This window comes from Terrapene carolina, unplaced genomic scaffold (genome assembly GCF_002925995.2).
Source record: "Terrapene carolina triunguis isolate 2854851 unplaced genomic scaffold, T_m_triunguis-2.0 Scaffold96, whole genome shotgun sequence".
Classification (NCBI taxonomy): Eukaryota; Metazoa; Chordata; order Testudines; family Emydidae; genus Terrapene; species Terrapene triunguis.
The window spans coordinates 5,313,356-5,338,431 of NW_020664447.1; the positions used below are offsets into that span (position 1 = coordinate 5,313,356).

At 40.1% G+C, this 25,076-nt stretch overlaps 1 protein-coding gene across 1 annotated transcript in view; it reads right to left on the bottom strand.

Annotated features, from left to right (window-relative positions):
- The window catches only part of SBF2 (SET binding factor 2), a 580,351-nt gene that overhangs the window by 435,732 nt on the left and 119,543 nt on the right, over positions 1–25,076 (bottom strand). The window contains exon 2 of the mRNA XM_024196200.2: positions 20,723–20,808. Within this exon, the coding sequence (XP_024051968.1) occupies positions 20,723–20,808 (86 nt within the window). The remainder of the gene's footprint in view (positions 1–20,722; positions 20,809–25,076) is intronic.

The window sequence follows — 25,076 nt, forward strand, 5'->3', positions numbered from 1 at the left end:
TGCGCTGGAGGCCGTGCCGGAGGCCACGGTGCCCAGTGGTACCACTGGGCCGGCCACGAAGCACGGTGCCATTGCACTTGCTGAGGCACCAGCGGGGCTGGCCGATCAGGCTGGCTAGCCTGGCCTGTAGACGGGCGACTGTGAGTGGAGGTCGGGCTGGTGTACGACACGCTGCTGCCTCCGGACCGGGAGTGGCGACAGTGCCGGGATCTAGGTCGACCACAGGACCGCGATCTTGAGAAGGGAGAACGGCACTGACGGTAGTAGCTGCTCCGCTAGCGATCTCAACGGGCGGGCCCACGACGGCGAGGATCCGGCGATCGACGCCAGGAGCTACAGTGCCTTGGTGGAGACTCTGAACAGGATTCCGAGCAGGAATGGTGTCGATGGTCATGCCGCGACTGACTGCGGTACCGCCTTCAAGGCGAGGACCGTTGGCAATGTCCGCCACGGTCCCATCTGAGCTCGCTCCGTGAAGGCGAGCAGTGCCGGGAGTCCCAATCGGATGGCACCCATCCAGACAGTCTGGCCGGCGTCGAGGGCGATCCACATGGACTGAGCCCTGAATGGTCACTGGGCGGTGAGCAGTGTCGGGAACGTTCCCTCGACCAAGACTGGTACCGAGCCGGCAGTGACTGCGACGATCCCAGCAGCGGCTTGCCTCTGGAGCATGGGGCCGACAACGACGGCGCTTCCAGCACGGGCATGGACATGACGTCCTTAGCTTCCTGCTAAGGACGTCATCCGGACAGGCCTGCTCCAAAGGAGCCAGGCTACTCCACTCCGCATGAGTCGGAGGCCTAGGGCCCGATGGGGACCGAGGATTACCCGATATGGGTCTAATCTCTGTCCCAGACTTCCCTCGGTGCCGTTGCAAAGAGGGAGTCTTTCCAGTCCTCTAAAAGAAGACATTCAAGATTTATAACGGGACTGCTGAAAAATCCATAAGAAAACATACACATACACAGACTGTTTATAACTTATAAAATTGTTCAAGTTTATAAAAGCATAATTTAGTTGCACTTAATTTGCTTTTCCCTGAATTATTAGAAAACATTTCAAACTAATTCATAATCATAGGAATTAGCTTGCCATGTAAATCATTTCAGGATTCCTATACTGCATATATTGCCCTGGTTCAATTTTCATAATCTTATGTTTAGGACAATAGACTACTAGATAAGAAACAAGTTATTCATTTCTCTTCCTCCTCCCATTTACACAGCCTTGAAGATTACAGCTTCTAATTTCTAACCAAGAAGAAACAACAAACCAGCTCCTGAAACATTTAAATAAATTGTTTACACTGCAGTGTACCACTAACAGCCTAGAATAGTTTAGTGTTTAATCCTTAGCTGACAATGCATTACCTACTCTCTGTATATATAAAATATAAAATCCCACATCAAAGTTTAAAGGAACACCATCAACTTGAAATCTAGTCTATTTAAAAAAAAAAAAAAAGAGTAAAAAGAGTTAAAAAGTAATTTCATGGTACTATATAGTATATATACACACTATATACCTTCCTAAGACCACACCATAGTGGTTACAATTTTCCTATTTTGTTTCTTTATCTCCTCCTCTGTGGCTGTGTGAGAGACTCACACAAACAACGAGGGAAATGACTATATAGGCAAAACCATGTAACTGTGTTTTTGACAGCACTGTGTATCCTCCTATACCTCTATCTCTTTCTAAGTTCTCTGAGGTTGTCATGCCTCCTGTCTTTGCTTATCCCAGGATGGAATTTTGCATTTCTCCCACTGACGGACCAGGACCTGGGCTACACTGCCCTGAACATCAACTGTTCTTATCTTGCAGCTTCGACTGGGTTCAGACACCTGTTGTTCATATGTTCAGGTGTTTGTGACCAGTATATAGAGCAGGGGTCGGCAACCTTTCAGAAGTGGTGCGCTGACCCAGAATCCTAAGAGACAATGGTTCTGACACTGTCTCTTACAACTCTGAAGTGAGTCAGTTGATGGTTATCTATCTGCAGCCATCTCCTCCTTCCTGCCTGCATTCCAGAGAAACCCCTATTGAGTTAAACCAATACAGTCATACAAAAACCACCTCAATAACCAGTATTAGCTCCAAATCCATCAGAGTATGTAGAATCAAAGGCAAATGAACTGTAAAAATAGAGAAGGGATAATCGCTCACTTGTAACACTCCTTCTCTGAAGATCCCGTATCACCAGGATTCCTGCTCTTGGGTCTCAGCTCCCTAACACAAGACAGGCTGCAGCTTCCCAAGCTCTTAAAGATCTCTAGCCCTTGGAGGCAGCCCCAATCTGAGACCCACTGCTTATGCTTCAATGACCTTTCCTAGAGCATTCCAGAGCTCCTCCGATTCTAAATGTAACTCTCATTCTGAGCTAGGACAAGATTAGCTGAAAAAAATTAACTACTGGCTTTAAAATTTATGAGTCTATGAAAGATATTAGAAGCAGAACTATAGGTAAATTATCCCTTCTCTCAGCATATCATATTTACTGGACTTTTACCCTGTGAAACTAAAAAGCACAAGGAGTCTCCACAAACCCACATATTTTCCAATCTTTTCCTAATAAAAAACAAAACAAAACAAGCACACAGACTGCATAAGGCAATTTTATACAACAGGGAAGTGCCTACCCACAACAGGAAGATGTGAAGTTGTGGGAAACATTGGAGCAACTGTTAAGAGCCAAAGGGAAATGTGTCCAGAAGGAAAGAGGTACAAGATCATTCCTCCTGGATATGCAGAAAGACATCAGTGGATGAGTGTCGATTGTTGATTCCAATCTGATTTCATGCATCAGCTCACTACTTAGCACACAAAGGATATATGTTATACTTTATTCAACTATTCCCTTCTGCTGCAGACAAAAACAGAGATGCAGTGAGTCACTGCAGTTGTTAGACACAAAACAATGTAGAACAAGCAACGTGATATACCTAGAAAAATATATCTTTCAAAAAATGCCATTAAGACTTTAAAGTTCCTTCTTCCATGAGCAACAATGAATGTTTAAAGCCATTAAGACTTTAAAAGCAGAGACGCAAAGCTGAACTTTAGATACTGGATCAAGCATCTGCCTCAAGGCAACTCCTACCCAATATGTAGGCCAAACTGAAAGGAGTCTCATGTGCAGGCTCCAGGAGATACCACTTCAGTTTGTATCTCCTGAAGTTGGTCCTAAGGGGGTTAGCCTGCCTGCACCTCAAATGGCCAAAAATCTTTGATAACTAGGGAAGTTCCAGACTGTTCTGTGCTGGGGAACAGACTCAAGAGTAAGAATTCAGTCCATATGGTAAATTCAGAGTTTAAAATCATTTTCTTTCAGTTCTTTTAATGCTAGGTGTTATCTGTAGCAACAGTTGTATTGCAATCCTTACTGCAATTTAAATTTGCACTCTCAAAGTCTGAGATATAAACTGCCATAATGGTGCATAAGAACGTGATTAACACTCTCTTCCAATCTGTAGTAAAAATATAGTCTTTACAGTTCAACATGGTTTATAGGCTTGTTTATTTCATTGCCTGATTTGAAGCACAGGATCCCTGCCATTAAAGCAAAAGATTGAATATCAGCATTAGAAAACAACTGTAGAGCTATTGCATAATTCAGAATATCATGTTGGTTCCTTACAGTACTATAATCCTTTATATCATTTCTAAAACAAATATCCTGGCTGCTTTTGGAACCTTGTTTCTAGTGAACACATGCCATAAGTAGTAGGCAACCCATAAAGAAGTGAAGGGACTTTTTCTAGTTTGTACTGTCTATTCATATTTCAAAGTTAAACAAAAGAAAAAAGGAATGCAATAGGAAATAAGATATACCACAATTACACATTAAAATCTCATTAATCTGTACTTTGTTTAAGTGCACACTTTATAATCTGTACAAAAACATTGTTGCTTTTCCTCATCTTTCAGGGAAGGTCTAAAACAGGGGTTCTCAATCTTTTTCTTACTGAGGCCCCCTCAACATGCTATAAAAATTCCACAGCCCACCTGTGCCACAACTGTTTTTCTGCATATCCAGTAGATTGAAAGCCAGGGCCGGCATTAGGGGGCAGCAAGCAGGACAATTGTCCAGAGCCCCATGCCACAGGGGGCCCGCAAAGCTTAGTTGCTCAGGCTTTGGCTTTCTGCCCTGGGCCCCAGCAAGTCTAACACTGGCCCCTCTCTGGCTTATTTTGGAAGACACCCTGAAACCTGCTCACGGCCCCCCAGGGAGCCCCAGACTTCTGGTTGAGAACCGCTCTTCTAAAAGATGTTGTAGTGGTCATAAATGTTTCCGTATATTTACTTAATACACTACATTTAATAGTATATTATGAAATATCCTAAATAATTTAAACCAGCGGTTCTCAAACTTCATTGCACCGTGACCCCCTTCTGACAACAAAAATTACTACACAACCCCATGCATAGGGACCGAAGCCTGAGCTTGCTGCCCGGGGTTGGGGGCCCAAAGCCCAAGCCCCACCACACCAGGGGAAGGGATAGCTCAGTGGTTTGAGCATTGGCCTGCTAAACCTAGGGTTGTGAGTTCAATCCTTGAGGGGGCCACTTAGGGATCTGGGGCAAAAATCTGTCTGGGGATTGGCCCTGCTTTGAGCAGGGGGTTGGACTAGATGACCTCCTGAGGTCCCTTCCAACCCTGATATTCTATGATATGTAACCTGAGCCCTGAAGCTCTTGGGCTTCGGCTTCATCCTCAGGCAGTAAGGCTCGGGCTTCAGCCCCAGGTGGTGGGCTTGGGCTCCAACTTCAGCCCTGGGCCCCAGCAAGTCTAATGCCAGCCCTGGTGACCACATTAAAAGTGGGTCACAGCCCACTTTTGGGTCCCGACCCACAGTTTGAGAATCCCTGATTTAAACTAAACCACAATTGACACAACAAGAGAACAAAGTACATTTTGTGTAGCATTACTTCTTAATTTATGGTTTAAGCCACTTAATCAAGTCTCGAGAAGTGCTAAGCACATGCAACTCCTATTGACATCAATGTACATGGAAGGTGTTCAGTGCCTCTTAAGATATGCCCTCACTAATTTGCAAAATTCAGTGGTTTACAATGGTCTCCCAGTCAGTGTGAATTAGTGAGGTTCTTAAACCAGATTATGAACTCCTTCTGGCAGGGACTTTGCATGTTGTTTTACACACAAACAAAATGTAATGTTGATGGGGCTGTAGAACAGTATCTAGGGCTAAAGATGGACACCTTACAAGTAACTAAGTAATAAATAAAATTACTAATATAGCTATAGAACAGAACAACAGCACCAGAAAACAGACTATTTTTCCAAACATATATTACGTTCTCCACATGTATGTTTGTTTTATATACTACAGTAAAAATAATTTGTTCATAAAGAAGGCCTAGCTCAAATAAATCCAATTAGAAAGTTAATTGCTACTAAATCTTCTTTCTTCTGTCTACAATATCACATCAGCATTCCTCCTAGTGTTGTAATATATTAATGCTTTGCCTTTTAAGGCATTTATTAAACAATGATATCACCTAAATTATTGAACTCGTCTAGAAACACGTGCATTTTTGTACTTGCACATACTTGATCTAACTGCAAATTACAAGTCCATGACTGTAGTATAGTTACACCCACTTATTTTTCCCTACAGTGCACATGTATACCTGCACCTAGATTAAATTTAGCATAAGCACCTATTTCAATGTGTGACTGTCTCATTATGTGAATTCTCATTCATTTCTCAAATTAGTCATGCAGATGCCATGCAATTCAACTGAGTTAGCTCAAGGACAAAAATGAATACCCAGTATAGCATTAGGCATCAAAGCCTCCTTCTTTGATCCCTAACAAATGACACCATCTGGGAGGGTAAGAAGCAGAGTTAAAATCTGCTTATAAATGATAAAAATATGCAGAGATGAGTAAAGCTAACTCGTCCTATCTACACACTCTCCTTTTAAAAGTTCTTTCTACAAGCAAGAACAGGCAGCTGGTTGTCTTGCAACTTTCCTAATATTAAACTGCTTTATATTGCTTCAGTGATCATTTATTTTATTTATTTATACAACAGATGCCAGTCCCACAGATTTAGAGGGTCAAATTTTAACACAAGTCACTCCTGTGGGAGTAACTCCACTGAAGCTAATAACATATTTACACAAGTGTAACAGCAGCATTTGATCAAAGGTACCCAATACAAATGTAAATAAGATTTTTGTTTTTTACGCTGCAAGATAGCCATGTGGTCACATCATTTTTTTAAAGGAAATAAATTGAATATAAATTACACACACACACATGGACATACCAGTCATCATCCAGAATTAAAAAAATAAATCAGCAAAGAGAGTTGAATGAGATTTTCTAATGTTATCATCTACTTAGATTATTCTTTTTCTGCCAACAACTGAAAACAACATGGCGAAGAGCTGTGGAAGCCGAGCTGAAAAACCTGGGGCACAGCTGGGGAACCATTGAAAGACTTGCCAGAAGCAGACAGGAGTGGAGGACTTCATCACTGCCCTAAACGCCAGATGATGATGATGATGATGATAGAAATATTAAAATGTAATTTCATTTTGAAGACATTTTAAAGTGTGCAAAATGCAATATATTCCTTTGCAATGGCATGAAGCTCTCTGACTTTGGTTTATGTGGGTGCAGACTGGATCCTTCTTTTCAAAACTGGAGGCCCTGATTCAGCAAAGCACTTAAGTATGTGCTTAAATCCATCCCTATTCAACAAAGCAGTTGCATGTCCATGAAGCTTAAGCACATGCTTCAGTGATCTGCAGAACTGAGTTCTTACTGGACCAATGTAAATTTCCTATTTTTAAGATTAGCACAGTCTCTCTGTATTATGTTTTATTTTGAAAGCTTTAAAGTTTCATAACACAGAAAAACAAAATATGCATTTGTCATAGTCCGAGCCAAAGGCAAAGCACTCTGGAATTTTGCTAGGCACTGTGTTGATGATCTGCTGATGTTGAGGTGTTGAAATAAAAAGCATTTCCAACTTTACCTTATAAGCAGTCCAAATGAGGGTCTGGAAAACCAGAAAAGAACACTGCAAAATTTTTACTGCTCTTTGAAATAATGAAAAAAGTCAACTCAGATGTAGAATATTGGTGATTTTTATTCTATACCTTGTTTTCAGTTATGTCAAAACAAATAGCTTGCCAAATGGAGAAACTATCATGCTAGTAGTAGTGAGTAACGTTCTTAATAAGTACACAGAATATATTATTCAGGAAGGGAGGTTTTCAAGAGTTTTCCCAATCATTTGCAGGGGGTTCACATTTTATAGTTTCTACATTCAACTACAAACAGTATGTGTGGTTAAATTCCATGCACCACTTCAGGTGGATGTGTGGGGGAGTAAATAAGAAGGGGAAATTTCCCCATTTCCCTTATAAGTAACATGAGAGATTTCAGAAGCATAATTAGGTTAGAATTTGGTCCAATATATCTACTATATAAAATATCCACTTGATAGGACATTTTAGCAGAGGTATGTATCATTCATTCCTCAGAGATTTCATGGCCTTTTTCATGCATTCTTCAGGTCCAGAAAACATATAATTCATTGCACAGATAGAGAAATTCTGCTTTTAACTCAAACCCTTTTGACTTCAACCGGTTTTCACAGAGTGCAAGTCCTGGTTGAATTTGGTCCAATATATCTGCTATATAAATGTACTAAATGTACATTTAAAAAAACAGAGTATACATAAAAGTAGAAACAATTTAAATAAACTTTCCAATCATATTTATACATAGCTCAACACCATAATGACACTGTATAATGTCCAAACCTTTTTCTAGCAGAGACTGGTAAAATCTTTTAAACAAGGAACATACTCAAGGTGGTGACAAAGCTTCAATATTAATGGACTAGGAGATGGATGATGAACTATTGCAAATTAAGATACAAGGTTAAACAAACAAATTTGTGCCAATTAGTAAAACTATGATGGCAACAATAGCTGAAAATGAAGGTTGAATTAGTGTCACCAACTTTCCTAAGTGAGTGGCTCTCCAAATGATCTTGGAATAGTTCCTTTTGCTCAGTAAAGTGTAAACTTATTACACAATTCTTTACATATTGGTCCATCATTTAAAACTAGACTGGGCAAGGCAAAAGGAAAAATATTATTGGTAACACAAGATGACCTAACAGACATTTTCAAACTCAAAGTATTAGGACCCTCTTATGAAACAGCCATAGGTCTTTCCCATCTTTAAATTTCTGTTACTTTGTTTCATAAAATACCAAAAAGAGGAATGAAAAAGACCTGTTAAATCAGCTAATTCATCTCTCGCACAAAGCACAATTATTCACTGCAGTATATATTTTCTGGCCAAGTCATTTAGATTGTCTATAAAACATTGAATGTCAAGCTTAACTCAGATCTTCACATTTCTTTTTGCATAGAAAGAATTAAACCTAGTAAAGTTCTGCAGGTATTACTTTTGGGCACAGTTTAATCAGTTTCAATTATCAGTATATGAAAGACAACATATATAACCAATTTGGGCAGGGTCCCTATTTACATTGTCCATGTGTACTAAAATGCTGTAATATAGCCAAGAAAAAGTTAATTTTAGGTTCTGTACAAAATAAAGTACAAAGATAAGGAAAATATTATGGGCGGAGGGGAAGTGAGGGTATAATTCCTTTCCCACTGACCAACAGTCTAATTCATATTATTTGCTAAAGATATAATATAAAATTGATTTATATTAAGTATATACATAAAACTAGGTTATCATTCATCCCTTACTTCTCTTCAATTTTCCTGTCTATAGTCCTATCCTTTTTATCTTTTATCTCCTTCACACATTGTAGTACAATTTTCTGTTGTGTAGTTACTGACAGTTTTTCCAAGATCAATGCTGCCCTCAAGATAGTTACCAAAACATGTTAAAACAGCATAATCTTATCCTTTCCCTTCAAAGAACTGCCAGTGCTGCTTCTTCACTGCTGACATGTTACACTAGCCCAAGAACTGCAAAAACAATATTGTTCCCAAACCTGAATTTCCTGGATGATGTACCAAAGACGTCATCTTCACGATAGCTCTAACTCTTCAATCCTAATAAGTTTCACATTTTTAATTTACCAAGTTTGGATGGCAATCAGAATTCAGCTGATCTTTAAAGCGGTTTAAACTGTTGTCCTTAATTCAACCTCTGAATAGCTGGTTTTTATAGTTTATTTTGGAAGTTCAAACTTGAAATGGTTTAGCTTAATGGATCGTTTGGAAAAAAAAAAGAACATTTTGTTCAAGCACTACATAGGCTTTCCTCCAGAAAAAGAACATTTGTAGCATGAATATGTGAAAATACCTCAATTATTATTGTATATTTTAATTGAAATCTGTGTATTTAGTAGAGAATTCTAGTGTGCCTTTAAATCTGTTTGTTGACTGTAATAGTTTAACTAAAATTCCAAATATAATTAGAAATCAGATAGCGCCATTATTTTGTCTGTAATATTTATTTACCTAAAAATAAGGAAACTTTTGGTGTGATAAATAGTACAATAGTGTAACAATCTCCATTTCTTGAGACAAAATTAGATATAGTCCTACCGTTTGGCTCAGTAACAGACAACCTTTCCAGTTCAAATTATTCTATTCCCTCTCTTTGTACTGAGGCAAGAGAGTGACTTAAGACAAGGTTTGTTTAGGAATAATTAAGGTATATCCCGTGCAGAGGAAACTATGACAAAGAAGTCCTTGCCATTTGTTCAGACAACAAAAACAAAATTAAAAAGATGAGACCTCCTCCAATGTAATCATCCCAAACTGATGGATGGATATTCAGCGTATTAGTTAAACCTTGTTAAGGAAGAAGCAGCAATCACACACCTAAAGAGTAGGGTTACCATCCCTCCAGGATTGACCTGGAGTCTTCAGGAATTAAAGATTCATCTTAAATTAAAGATTAGGTCATGTGATGAAATCTCCAGGAATACATCCAACCGAAATCGGCAACCCTACTAAAGAGCATTGTAGAAATTCAAAATTCTTCCATAATCATCAACCTCAAAGACACTTGACTGAGGACTCAGGAAGGTTGTATCTCTACATTTTCAATCAACTACCATAATTATCCCAAATTTGTATTGAGCAGGAGGATGGCTTTGTGGTTCCCATTCTTCATTGTTAATTAAATGAAGTCAAATTTCTTCTGATGCTGCATTAGTAGAGTTATCAGCCTGTAATCTGTCAATTCTTTGAAAACTCCTCCTTCAATTGCTTTTGTGAATTTAGTGCCTCTGTAGAATCCCTTGTGCAAAACCTGTGCTGTGTTTTTTGATCAAAGCCATCATCCATCAATGTGTTCAGTGTTCAAGATAAAAGGTCAGGAGAGACACTGATAAGCATATATACAAAGGCATATTTTTAAAAAGAAAATTGGCTGATTTAAGAAGAAAAGTTCAAGTACTTATCTTACAGATGGTCACTAGCGTCCAGGTAGAGATGACATTGTTTCTTTAGAAACAGTTCAAAAACAAAAACCCAAATCCTTTAGAATTTCCAAGCAATTAATGGTTTTTGGAGGAAAAAATACTCTAGTACTACTCAACCTAATATTTATAGTATTTAAAACACTAATATACGTATTCCCCATTTTCTTCAGTACGCTAACATAATATTACACTATGAGAAACATTTTTAACTCAAATGTCTAGGCTTGTATTTCAGTGGATCATACAATACGGATTAGGAAGCTGGACTGCATTTCAGTGATTAGAAGTTACTCAAAGGAACCACTTAAAGAATAGCCATGGGAGAAAGGCAGTGCTCCAAAATAATAAAAAAAACTAAAACCAATGTATTTTTCAAAACGATATGTCTCTCCAAAACATACCTACATCACATCATTTAAAAAAAATGTAGTGTCTTGGTTACTTCTCACAAACAAAATGTATTTTTTCCAAAAACAATATATTTTCTCTTTCAATGAGTAGATGACAATGGGAAATAATATAGTATAAAATCTAAATCAAAGCAATGGAGTAAACAAAAGCAAAAAGTTACAATGTATTGCATTTATGCATCTCCAGGTTTATTATCATGTAACATTAAAGAAGGCCACAGAATGACTTTGCAATATTATTCTTGTATTTTGTGTGTCTGTCACTAAAATTAACTCTGATTAATTTGTGTGTCTGTCTGTGGGTATCTCATTGGCCTATTATGTTAAAAAAAACCTGACAAAAATAACTATAATGAGTTCAAAGAAGAGTGATTGTGCCAAGCCTAGTTTATTTTTCCATTTTATTTATTTCTAAATACTATCAACTGAATTTTCCTTTGTTGAACAACGGTGATATTTAAAAACGGAAACATACCTTTTTTACTCGGGTAAAAAGAACAGAACCCAGTACTATGTTTCGTTATTCTTCATTAATTAAGCAGAAAATTACACAGAAATGCTTCATATTAAATAAAATTTCTTCTAGTAGAACTCTTTAAATATCAACTAACCTTTCATCAAACAATTACCACCACTTAATTTACCAAAGCTGGTGTGTTAAAGTACAATACATATACTCCATTTTTACTTTATTATTATTATTATTATTATTATTAGGTATACATCAAAAGACTAGCCAGAATATAGTGTTTGTTGACTTAAGGCCAAATCTTGGTTTCATGATCAAATTTAAAAAGAAAAGGCATTGCCTATGGAGACAATTCAGAGGACTTCGAGGGGGGGAGGGAGGAACCTTCCCTTCCTCCAATACACAAATAGAAACAGGAGCATCCATACAGCTAGGTCATGGCCACTACAGACGCTCCCTGTGTTACGTAAACCCGATGTACGCAAATCCGAGCTTACGGAAAAAGTTCCGTAAACTAGAAATAGGAGGGCTTTGTTTTGTTTTGGGGGTTTTTTTGGTGTAATAGTTGGAGATACGTTTCCGACTTACGCAAAATCCGAGTTACGGAACGCTTGCATAAGTCAGGGAGCATCTGTATTAAAATATGAGGAGGTGCAACAAACCTGGCCTTCTCTCTTCCCTGTATGTAGGGCTTTGGATGTGTCTGTGTCTATGGCTGTGCATGTGTCTGTGTTTTAAAGTGTTTTAGCAATCCTTGTCTTTTTCTCCTGAAAGCCTGACAGAAGTCTCACTAATTTTCCTCAGTAAAATATAAATATCATTATACTTCATATTATATAAACTTTTTGGATGGACCATAATGTATCCCAATCCTGACTGTGCCCTCTGGGTGCTACAGCAACATTAGATAGTAAAAAGCAGAAATATTTCCATCACTTAAATGCCAACTTAAAGATCAGAAGCCTGAAGATGGCTATAATAACCAAGATACAAGTTAACTTGCCTTTCTCTTTCAATGGACTCCCAAGTATGGTTGTGCAAAAGGTGTTCCAGTAAAAAGCCAATCACTTCTCATTTATCTTAGCCTTCAGAACAGGTAATCTTTTTCAAGCTTAGCTCTTCTCATATGTCATTGTCATATGCCTAACTTTTATTTTCTTTATATACACTTTTGTACTTATACAGCACTTTTCACACACAGATGTTTAAGTTCTTTACAAAACTGAGCAAGCAATTTTCTGTTTTCCAGATGGGAGAAACTTATGCACAAAAAAGTTAAGCATCTCACCAAAGATCACACAGCAAATTAATGGGACAGTTAGGAAAATAACTCAGTTCCCCTGATTTGTAGCCTTTTTGCTCAAGCCTCTATACAAATGCTCGATGTTCTATTCACTATTTCTTTCATTTAACTACTTCATTTAATAGGCTAGTGAAGAGGGGACTATATTATGTCACAATAAAAAGAATTGTATATCAGCTTTTCTTTTAGGTTTTTTTCCAAAACATACAAAAAAAATTATTTCCATGCATAAACACTTTGAAAAGATTAGAGTTGTCATCCACCCTAGTTACATCAACAAATCCTTAAAACTTTCAGAACCCACATTGTCACACTGCAACATCACATTGTGAGACACAAGCTTTCCCTATCAGACAATTTTATAAAAGTGACAAACCCAAATGAGACATTTTCAAGAGTTTTACTGCTACAAAAATCAGGCTACCTTGTAATTCCCAAATTACCAGATCAAGCTACAATGTCTAGTATCTACAGGCAAAACACTTTTCATTCTACCCTAAACAGAATATTTCTAAACCCATAACTACTTACCTAATTAATCCAGCCTATACTTTTTCCATTACTGTCACAGTTCCAGGACTAAATGCACCTCTGACCCCTTGCATAGTTTATGTTTAGAGGTCTCTGGCCTCAAGCCATCACCTCTCTGTGAGCAGAAATTTGCATCCCCCTTCTTCCAGAGCAGGGATTTAGGCTTGTAGTCCCCCTGCAATTCACTGTGACTATCCCAAAAGGTATGACCTCAATATCTAGAACCTGCTATTCTGTTCTCTCCCAAGGCTATGACAGTGGTTACCAGATTTCACAAAGCACAGTACATTTATTTAATACAAAAGCATTACAAAGAAAACATATAATAAAACAATAAACATTCTACCTGGTTGCTAAGCTTACCAAGTGTCGCCCATCTTCCACAGAGAGACACTGGCAGCTTCCAGGTGCTTCAAACCCTTCCAGCAGGGTTTTTGGCCTCTTGGGTTACAATCTCATGTCAGTTTCTGGATCATGAGGGACTCTGAGTCAGTTTGTGATGACCCATTATACCAAACACCCTTTCTTTGTCTCTTAGCCTTTTGAACCCTATCTGAACCCGTATATGCAATTCTCCTAGGGGGTGGTACTGCTTTTGAATTGTTTATCTGTCCAGGAATTTGCAGGGATTCACCAATGATTTTAGCTGTTGGGGGAAACTAGGTAACCTTCCCCCCATGGAGCTAGAATACAATCCCTAGCTCACAAGGATACATATAACATTTAAAAGATACACATGCTTATGAATAATCCCTTTGCCTATAGCATCTGCACCTCTCAATATAACAGACTTCTGAAATTTCCACGCTTCTCTCATCTGTCAGTTATGTCAGTAACAATTCCTGCAATAAATGCAAAGGAAAATGTATTTGCTTGTCACTATTCCACACTTGCTATCTAACCTCTTTTGGCCAAGACTTCCCTGAAATTATATTTTCAGTCCTAGATGTTTCATTCCCAACAAGAATCTTGGATTGTCTAAGGATTTATTTAAAAAGAAAAAGATAAGAGGAGGAAAAAAGGTTGATCACTATGCAGTCACTATGCAGAGTAAGTAGAAAGTCTATGGTTGAATGCATACTCCTCCCTGCCTCAGCCACTCTCCATACCCAGACATTAGTGGAGCAGCTAAGGCAGGGGAGGGAGAAGAGCAGAGTCAGCCAGAGTCAACATAGCCACATCAGGGGCATCAACATTCTCTGAGCAGGGCAATGACGGAACAGCATCAAAACAGAAAAAACAGACAAATGGAAAGCAAAGATGAGAGGGGGGAGAAGAGAGAAATGGGAGAATTTCAGAAAGCAGAAAACAGTGGGAATGTCTACAGAGGGAAGAAAAAAGTGGGAAGAGGAGGAGAAAAGCCCTACATCATTCCCCCCTTCATTATGTCAGATGAAAGAGAAAGAGCCCTATACTCTTCAAAAGGGGAACCTCACGTTATCACCCTAACACACCAATGAAGTCCTCACCCCAAGAAGACAGCTACAAGTAGAGAGAGAAAGTTGAAATAAAGCATTTTGTGAAGGATGGAAGAATGCTGAGCCTCATAAAGGGCTTCCAAAAATTTGGAGAAGTTTTCAGACTTCTGGACATTTATCTAAACTCCAAATATCTTTTGAGGTCCTGAATAAATAAATTATCCATATTAAAATAACCCAAAATCACCAGCAGCACTCATGACCCTCCAGCAGCTGACTACCTATTTAAATAATGGCCAAGACAGACTGCAGAATTGTCCCTAGAAAATTTTCAAATGTTGAGAACTATAAAAATCTGATTTACATGAGAAGTCTTTTTTTCACATGTACTGTGTTTGCAGACTGGACTGTTTTTACTGTATTGTATTCTCATGAATTCAATACAATTTATGCTCAAGCCAAGTAATCATTAGACTAGATTCTTGGATCACACCTATGAAAATGTTTTTCTGGCAGTGAGACTTTTACAAGACACAGAAAATATGTTCTCAGAGAATATCGTCTACTATATTCAAAATCAGTGAGTTATAGTTACACCACTGAAAGATACTTAAATTTGACACAATGCAGAAACAGACCATTGAGACTAAGTGCTCTTGACTATCACCAATGAACCAAGGAAAACATTTTCTTAGTTGTATTAACATGATCTCAAAAGCAGCATGTTACAATGGTGCCGGCTGTAGCTATATTGGTAAAATAAGGAATAGTCAATGGTGGTTCTTAGCCCTGGTGTACACAACAGGGTTAGGTCGAATTTAGCCAAGTTAGGTCAATTTTATAATGAATGCGTCTACACAAGCAACCCCGTTCCGTCGACCTAAAGGGCTCTTAAAATCGACTTCTGTACTCCTCCGCGGTAAGGAGAGCAGCGCTAAAATCAACCTTGCTGGGTCGAATTTGGGGTAATGCGGACACAAATCGACGTTATTGGCCTCCAGGAGCTATCCCAGAGTGCTCCAATGTGACCGCTCTGGACAGCACTTTCAACTCCAATGCACAAGCCAGGTACACAGGAAAAGCTCCAGGAACTTTTGAATTTCATTTCCTGTTTGGTCAGCGTGGCGAGCTCAGCAGCACAGGTGACCATGCAGTCCCCCCAGAATAGCAAACGAGCTACAGCATGGAGCGAACGGGAGACACTGGATCTGATTGCTGTATAGGGAGAAGAATCTGTGCACGCAGAACTCCGATCAAAAAGAAGAAATGCTAATATATATGCCAAAATCGCACAGGACATGATGGACAGACGCTACAACAAGAATATTCAGCAGTGCCGCGTGAAAGTCAAGGAGCTCAGGCAAGCCTAACAAAAGACAAAGAAGGCAAACAATCACTCTGGGTCAGAGTCCCATTCATGCCGCTTCTATGATCAGCTGCATGACATTCTAGGGGGGGATTCTACCACTACCCCACCACTGTCCATGGACACTTGCAAGGGGGGAGTCTCACGCAACACGGAGGATGATTTTGTGGATGAGGAAGAGGAGGAGAATGCGCAGCAGGCAAGTGGTGAATCCATTCTCCCCGGCAGCCAGGACCTTTTCATCACCCTGGAGCCAATACCCTCCCAAGGTGGGATCTCCGACCCTGAAGCCGGAGAAGGCACCTCTGGTGAGTGCACATTTGTAACTACAATACAGGGTTTAAAAGCAACAATGTTTAATGTTTGATTTGCCCTGAAGACTTGGGATGCATTCACGGCCAGTACAGCTACTGGAAAAGTCTGTTAACGTGTCTGGGGATGGAGCGGGAATCCTCCAGGGACATCTCCATGAGGCTCTCCTGGAGGGACTCTGAAAGCCTTTGCAGAAGGTTTCTGGGGAGGGCTGCCTTATTTCGTCCTCCACGGTAGGATACTTTACCACACCAAACCAGTAGCAAGTAGTCTGGAATCACTGCAGCACCAAGCATGGCAGCGAATGGTCCTGGGTTTGGTCACATTCAAGCAACATTCAGTCTATATCTGTTAGCCTCATTCATGGTCACCTGGTTGAAATAAGGGAATTTTTGTAAGGGAACAGTAAAAGGACCCCATTCATGCTGGGCTGTTTGCGCTTGGTGAAAAGGGTTCATCCCTGAGAATAGCCACGCGGCGGGGGGAGGGGTAAAGGGATCATCCCAAATAGCCACGCGGAGGGGTGGCGGGAGGTGTGTGCTGCACATCCACCCGAAAACTGCAGCCCCTCCTTTTAAATGGCAAACCCAGCCGGCATTGCTTGCTATGGGAAAGAAGGATGCTGCAGTTTGAAAACATTCCCACATGTTATGAAGGCGTTAGAAGCCAAACCCGCATACCCTTTGGCTTACCATGGCTGCCTGGAAACCGAATTCTGTTGCCCAGCCGTGTGTGATGTGTCACCATACCAGCAGGCGCTCAATATAAAAGGCAAAATGCGACCTTGTACCTAAAGCACATGTGCTGTCTGCTGTGAATTGCTTGATTCACTATGAAAGAGTCTCCCTTTTGTTCTCAGAATGTACCACCTTAAATTTTACTCTCTGTTTTTATCCCCCCGCAGGTACAAATGATTCTATGCTCCCCCTATCATCTCTGTCCCTGAGGTTATCGCAGATTAGAAGGCGGAAAAAAAACGCACTCGCGATGACATGTTTTCCGAGCTCATGCAGTCCTCCCGCACTGATAGGGCACAGCTGAATGCATGGAGGCATTCAGTGGCAGAGTCCAGGAAAGCATTAAGTGACCGCGATGAGAAGAGGCAGGATGCAATGCTGAGGCTAATGGGGGAGCAAACGGACATGCTCAGGCATCTGGTGGAGCTGCAGGAAAGCCAACAAGAGCACAGACTGCCGCTGCATCAACTGTACAACCACCTGCCCTCCTCCCCAAGTTCCATATCCTCCTCATCCAGACACCCAAGAACACGGGGGGGGCAGGCTCCGGGCACCCAGCCACTCCACTCCAGAGGATGGCCCAAGCAACGGAAAGCTGTCATTCAAACAGTTTTGATTTGTAGTGTGGCTACAATAAGCAATGTGGCCTTGTCCTTCCCTCCTCCCCTGCTCTCCCACCCCACCCCACCCGGGCTACCTTATTGGTTATCTCCCTTTTTTAAAAAAAATTAATAACGAAAGAATGCATGGTTTCAAAACAATAGTGACTTTATTTCCTTTGCCAGCTGTGATCGAAGGGGGGAGGGTGGTTGGCTTACAGGGAATTAAAATCAACAAAGGGGGCGGGTTTGCATCAAGGAGAAACACACGCAACTGTCACACCGTAGCCTCGCCAGTCATGAAACTGGTTTTCAAAGCCTCTCTGATGCGCAGTGCGCCTATCTGTGCTCTTCTAATCGCCAGGCGATTTGCCTCAATCTCCGCGCCATAAACATCTCCCCCTTACTCTCACAGATATTATGAAGCACACAGCAAGCAGTAATAACAATGGGAATATTGGTTGTGCTGAGGTCTAACCTAGTCAGCAAACAGCACCAGCGAGTTTTTAAATGTCCAAAGGCACATTCTACCACCATTCTACACTTGCTCAGCCTATCGATGAACTGTTCCTTACTACTGTCCAGGTTGCCTGTGTATGGCTTCATGAGCCATGGGAGCAAGGGGTAGGCTGGGTCTCCAAGGATAACTATTGGCATTTCAACATCCCCAACAGTAATTTTCTGGTCTGGGAAGTAAGTCCCTTCTTGCAGCTGCTCAAACAGCCCGGAGTTCCTAAAGATGCGAGCGTCATGCACCTTTCCCGGCCATCCCATGTTGATGTCGGTGAAACATCCCTTGTGATCCACCAGTGCTTGCAGCACCATTGAGAAGTACCCCTTGCGGTTTATGTACTGGTTGGCAAGGTGGTCGGGTGCCAAGATAGGGATATGCGTTCCATCTATTGCCCCACCACAGTTAGGGAAACCCATTGCAGCAAAGCCATCCACTATGACCTGCACATTTCCCAGAGTCACTATCCTTGATAGCAGAACGTCAGTGATTGCATTGGCTACTTGAATCACAGCAGTCCCCACAGTAGATCTGCCCGCTCCAAATTGATTCCTGACTGACCGGTAGCAGTCAGGCGTTGCAAGCTTCCACAGGGCTATCGCCACTTGCTTCTCAACTGTCAGGGCAGCTCTCATCTTGGTATTCCTACGCTTCAGACTGGGGGAAAGCAACTCACAGAGTTCCAGGAAAGTGACCTCACGCATGCGAAAGTTTCACAGCCACTGGGAATCATCCCATACCTGCAACACTATGCGGTCCCACCAGTCTGTGCTTGTTTGCCAGGCCCAGAATTGGCATTCCACTGTATCAACCAGCCCCACTGCTGCCCTGATGTCCCAATTGCCACATCCCGTGCTTTCAGGAACGTCTGTGTCCATGTCCTCCTCACAATCATCCTTGTGCTGCCGTCTCTTAGCCAGGTTCTGCACATACTGCAGTATAATGCATGAGGTGTTAAACAAACTGATCGGGGGGGAGGGGGAATCTTAACATTTTTCAACATGTGAATGGCTAGAACAGAGTTAGTACAATGTTAATGAAGTTAGCAGTTCAAATTCCGAGCAGATGTATTACTATTTCATTGATATTTTATAACTAATGCTGAGTGGAAAGAAAAGAGAGAAGACAACTTTGCTGCAACTGCCTGCTATTGGTATTCCAGGAGATATGCATAGAGACTAAGAGAAAGTGATTTGGGGGACATGTGATGCTAATAATAGAAAAGAGACTGTAGTCCAAGAATCAGAGAAGAGACAGAAATTATACTACTACTCTAACAACCAATTTACAGAATATCATTTGGATTGCTTTACAGGGAAATTTTCAACACAATGAAAACAACATAAAACCATTAATTTTAGACTTTTGCACACATGGAAAGATATTACAGCCTTGCTTCTCTATGACTGAGCATTTTCATATCTATTTCAAATTTGGTTAGAAAGCTCATATTTCAGCCTATGATATTCCAGAATATGCATTTCTTACTCTCCTAAAATTTCTCATGATAGAATATAGTTTTTATTCTGGTGAAGGGCTAGGGAGGGGAGGAAGGAGAGAGATTGCTTGGACAAATATATCCATTATTTTATCTCAAGCTATAGTTCATCTATTAAACTTCCTTAAGCACTTTATAATGCACCAGTCTTAAATGTTATTGAATAGATACCAATGTTTCATACCATCATGACCGCAAAAAATTCTCTTTTCTGTTCCACAACAAAATTCCATGGATAACTTGCTTTCAGCGTATGCTCTAGCTCCAACAAAATCATAATACATTTATCAAATAATCTAACTCGCCATCTCCCCTAAAAAACCCACACAAATACTTGTGTAATCGTCTATCTGTAGCTCTTAAAGCAACTCAGTATGTTTAAGTCTGGATTTCAATTGCATGTATGTACTGAATTTTAAATTAACAAATAACTTCTATCAGCAGTAGATATTAAAGGGTAAAAAAAAGTTTGTACTGGTAAGCACTATCACAAGACAAGTCATGCAGTTGTACCAGATAACAGCATGCCATGTTTGTTCAGCCACCATAGAAATGCAGTCAGACATATATCTTACTAATAAGTTTTTGTTACATTTTAGTAATAATTTGTTAATAAGATCTCCCTGCACAGTTACATTGTACATCCTAAATTTGTATTTTTATTACTGAATGAACCTCTTTTCATAATTCTTTTTCATACATAAAAACAACAATGTTCTGCAATGGTTAAAGATGAAAATTAAATCTAAAATTATTCATATTTTATTCTGCATATTAGACACACATTCATTTTACCAAAAAAAATACTGACATTTCTTATTAAATTTTCCAACTATTTTTTTTTAAATTGTTTTAAACTTTCAAGCAACCATATTTAGAAATCATTTTTCTACTTCTTACATTTCAGTTACATCTGTGAACGGAAAGAATATTTTTTCCTGTATCTTCTGCTAACCGAAAACGAATCTCAAAGACATTATCTACATCCCACTAACATGATCTTGTTCAATACCATGTCAGGCTAGATGAATGCACCCAGGGAACTACATTTTCCGGCTCCTTCTCTAAGAAGTTTATAAAATACAAGTTAATATGAACTTACCAACTCTATTCCCTGTGGAAAGGGAGTGTCATCCCAATCCTTCTGAGGAAACCTCTGAATTATTTTCCCCAAACCTTCTGCTGAGCCTGTAGAAAGACAAAAATCACAGCATGAAACTTTCCCCCATTCAACAAATTTACAAGTAACAACACTGTAGCTTATGCTGTGATAAATATCACAGTGTAAACTATTACATTTACACATCAGGACAGACAAATCCTACAATGGTCTGAATGAAACTTGCGAGTGGATTTCTATTTTTATTAAAATAAAATACAATAGAGACCCCCATATAATCAAGAGCCAATTTCAAAATTTGTCAATGACATTAAAATGTTATGGATTATAAAATTCCTTTAAAAAATTTTGTAGCTCAAAAGTTTACTGGATTTGAGTTAAAATAGCATTTTTGCTTTATCCAGGGCATAAATTACTAATGCACTCCAGTATTCCTTGCCAGAATTCTTATTTCATTTCCTTGTATACCATAGTGAGATTAGAGACTCCTTAGGAAGCAGAATATGTATTTCTTAGATGTAGGAATAATGAAAATGAAATAGGAGTAGTTTAATAATATAGCTATGTCCATGGCTTACTCTCAATCCTAAAAATTATTTTTGCCTGGTCATATTACTACACTCTACAAGCATCTTAACCACCAGAGAAATTCCATTCCCCAAGCATTCTGTACAACTGAAAAAGTCTCAATTGGAGAGTCCATTATTTCCTTTCTTCGCCAATGATTTAAATGATTCATACATAAAAACTCTTCTGTTTAGGCGGCTTACTTGACAACAGCTAGGACCATTCTGGAGTTAGCCACTACATTGTTAAGAGCATAGTCAGTGCCTCCAGTTAACACCCTCCTCTAAGAAGACAGCAGTGTCATCATCTTGCAGGTGGAAAAAGGATCATCTGCAGTTTATGCACAGGACTCAGATGAAAAAGACTTTCCTGGATCTGCTACTGTCTGACTTCTTTGGACAAGTCAATTAGATTAAGGCAGCAATTTTCAAAGGGACCTAAAAGAAATAAAATTCAATTTCCATGGATATTGAGCACTGTCCTCTTTTAGGTCACTTTAAAAATCCCAACCTTAACTCATCTCTGCTTCTATTTCCCTAGTTGTAAAATGGGGATAATATTTTCCTATCTTGCAAGGATATTAAGGGGCTTAATTTTTTAATTTCTATAAAATGCATTTTATTTTCAGAAGCAAGATGCTGTAAGAGTACAAAGTATTTCATATGCACAAAGACTTTTCCAATATTCTTAACATACTTGCTTTACAACAGGAGATGTAAATCGCAGAACCATTTGAATCCTTTATTTAACAGGGTCCAATACTGAAAAATATTTAAAATCTATATTGATCTAAAATTCAATAGCTAGTTGTGTTATACTTCCACACTATACTCTGGACACTTAACACCTACTTGCAATGTTAAAATCATGCTAGTGTGAAAAGATTAAAGTAAAGTATATCCTTGTAGAATTTTCAGAGAATACATTTAAACATTAAGAAATAAGAAGAAAGGTGTTAATATTGGAGAGAGTTAAGAGTGATGTTCTTTGTGTCTGATTCACTACAGATAATCAAACAGCAACAGAGAATAAATTATTATATTGTTTGTACTGCTACAAAAAATAATATTTAATTTGATACAGCAGATGTCTAATAGCATAAATCAATTCACAATAATATTGTTTCACCTTTTATTGTGCAATCTAAACAGATGTGCCCTTTACACCACCACTGACTAATTTATAGTTTGAATTTGCTTTAGTCCTTTGAAATCTATAATAAAAGCAGCTAAAAGTTGTTTTGAGGCAATCAGGATGGCAATTTACTTTGCTCTATTTAGTCTATTTTAAAATATTTACTCACAAAACTAGTTCTACCACTGGCCTTCTGTAATCTGTAATAATTCTTGAAAATAGCATAGTAACAGAATATGTTATAATACAGCAGTGACTCTTCCCTATAGAGAACAGCTTCACCCCTAAATAGGGCACAGTGATTACTATTCCTAGCCTACAACTTTAATTAGTATTCACGTAAACAGGACAGCACATTGGAGAACTGCAATCAGATTAGGGCAGAACCAGGAAGGAAGAATGGGGTAAGAGATGTGGCAGCCATGATGGCGAGTCACAGGCTGGACGAAACACAGTTTAGAAGCTATAAGTGCATCTGTAAATACACCAGCATGAAACTGGAGAAAAGCCTGTTGAGAGTCTTTGGGTTATGTTTAGAGACAAGAGCAACAAAAGTGATGTTGTGGTGGGCATCTGCTATAGACCACCAGACCAGGAGGATGAGGTAGACGAGGTTTTCCTCGGACAACTAAGAGAAGTTTCCAGATCACAGGCCCTGGTTCTCATGAGGGACTTCAATCACCCTGACATCTGCTGGGAGAGAAATACAGCAGTGCACTGACAACCCAGGAAGTTTTTTGGAGAGTGTTGGGGACAACTTCTTGGTGCAAGTGCTGAAGGAACCAACGAGGGGCCATGCTCCTCTTGACCTGCTGCTCACAAACAGGGAAGAATTGGTAGGGGAAGTAGAAGTGGGTGGCAACCTGGGCAACGGTGACCCTGAGCTGGTCAAGTTCAGGATCCTGACAAAAGGAAGAAAGGATAACAGCAGAATATGGACCCTGGACTTCAGAAAACCAGACTTTGGCTCCTCCGGGGAACTGATGGGCAGGATTCCCTGGGAGGCTAATATAAGGGGGAAAGGAGTCCAGGACAGCTGGCTGTATTTTAAAGAAGCCTTACTGAGGGCGCAGGAACAAACCAGCCCAACGTGCAGAAAGAATAGCAAATATGGCAGGCGACCAGCTTGGCTTAACAGAGAAATCTTCGGTGATATTAAACACAAAAAGGAAGCTTACAAGTGGAAACTTGGACAGATGACTAGGAAGGAATATAAAAATATTGCTCAAGCATGCAGGGGTATAATCAGGAAGGCCAAAGCATAACTGGAGTTGCAGCTAGCAAGGGGTCTGAAGGGTAACAAGGTGGGTTTCTACAGGTATGTTAGCAACAAGAAGATGGTCAGGGAAAGTGTGGGACTCTTACTGAATAGGCGAGGCAAACTAGTGACAGATCATGTGGAAAAAGCTGAAGTACTCAATGCTTTTTTTTGCCTCGGTCTTCACAGACAAGGTCAGCTCCCAGACTGCTCCACTGGACAGCATAGTATGGGGAGGAGGTGAGCAGCCCTCAGTGGTAAAAGAACAGGTTAAGGACTATTTAGAAAAGCTGGACATGCACAAGTCCATGGGTCCGGATCTAGTGCATCCGAGGGTGCTGAGGGAGCTGGCTGATGTGACTGCAGAGCCATTATCTTTGAAAACTCATGGCTATCAGGGGAGGTCCCTGATGATTGGAAAGAGGCAAAAAATAGTGCTCATCTTAAAAAAAGTGAAGAAGGAGAATCTGGGGAACTACGGACAGGTCAGCCTCACCTCGGTCCCTGGAAAAATCATGGAGCAGGTCCTAAAGGAATCCATTTTGAAGCTCTTGGAGGAGAGGAAAATGATCAGGAACAGTCAACATGGATTCACCAAGGGCAAGTCATGCCTGACCAACCTGATTGCATTCTATGATGAAATAACTGGCTCTGTGGCTATGGAGAAAGCGGTGGACATGATATACCTTGACTTTAGCAAAGCTTTTGATACGGTCTCCCACAGTATTCTTGCCAGCAAGTTAAAAAAGGATGGATTGGATGAATGGACTATAAGGTGGATAGAAAGCCCGCTAGATCGTCAGGCTCAACAGGTAGTGACCAATGGCTCGATGTCTAATTGGCAGATGGGATCAAGAGGAGTGCCCCAGGGGTCTGTCCTGGGGGCGGTTTTGTTCAACATCTTCATTAATGATCTAGAGAATGGGATGGATTGCACCCTCAGCAAGTTCGCGGATGACACTGGGGCCTGGTCTACACTATGAGTTTAATTCGAATTTAGCAGCATTAAATCGAATTAACCCTGCACCCGTCCACACAACAAAGCCATTTATTTCGAAATAAAAGGCTCTTAAAATCGATTTCTGTACTCCTCCCTGACGAGCAGAGTAGCTCAGAAATCGATATTGTCATTTCGAATTAGGGTTAGTGTGGCCGCAATTCGATGGTATTGACCTCCGGGAGCTATCCCACAGTGCACCATTGCGACCGCTCTGGACAGCAATCTGAACTCAGATGCACTGGCCAGGTAGACAGGAAAAGCCCCGCGAACATTTGAATTTTATTTCCTGTTTGCCCAGCACAGGAGAGCATAGGTGACCACAGAGAGCTTATCAGCACAGGTAACCATGCAGGCCGATAATCGAAAAAGAGCACCAG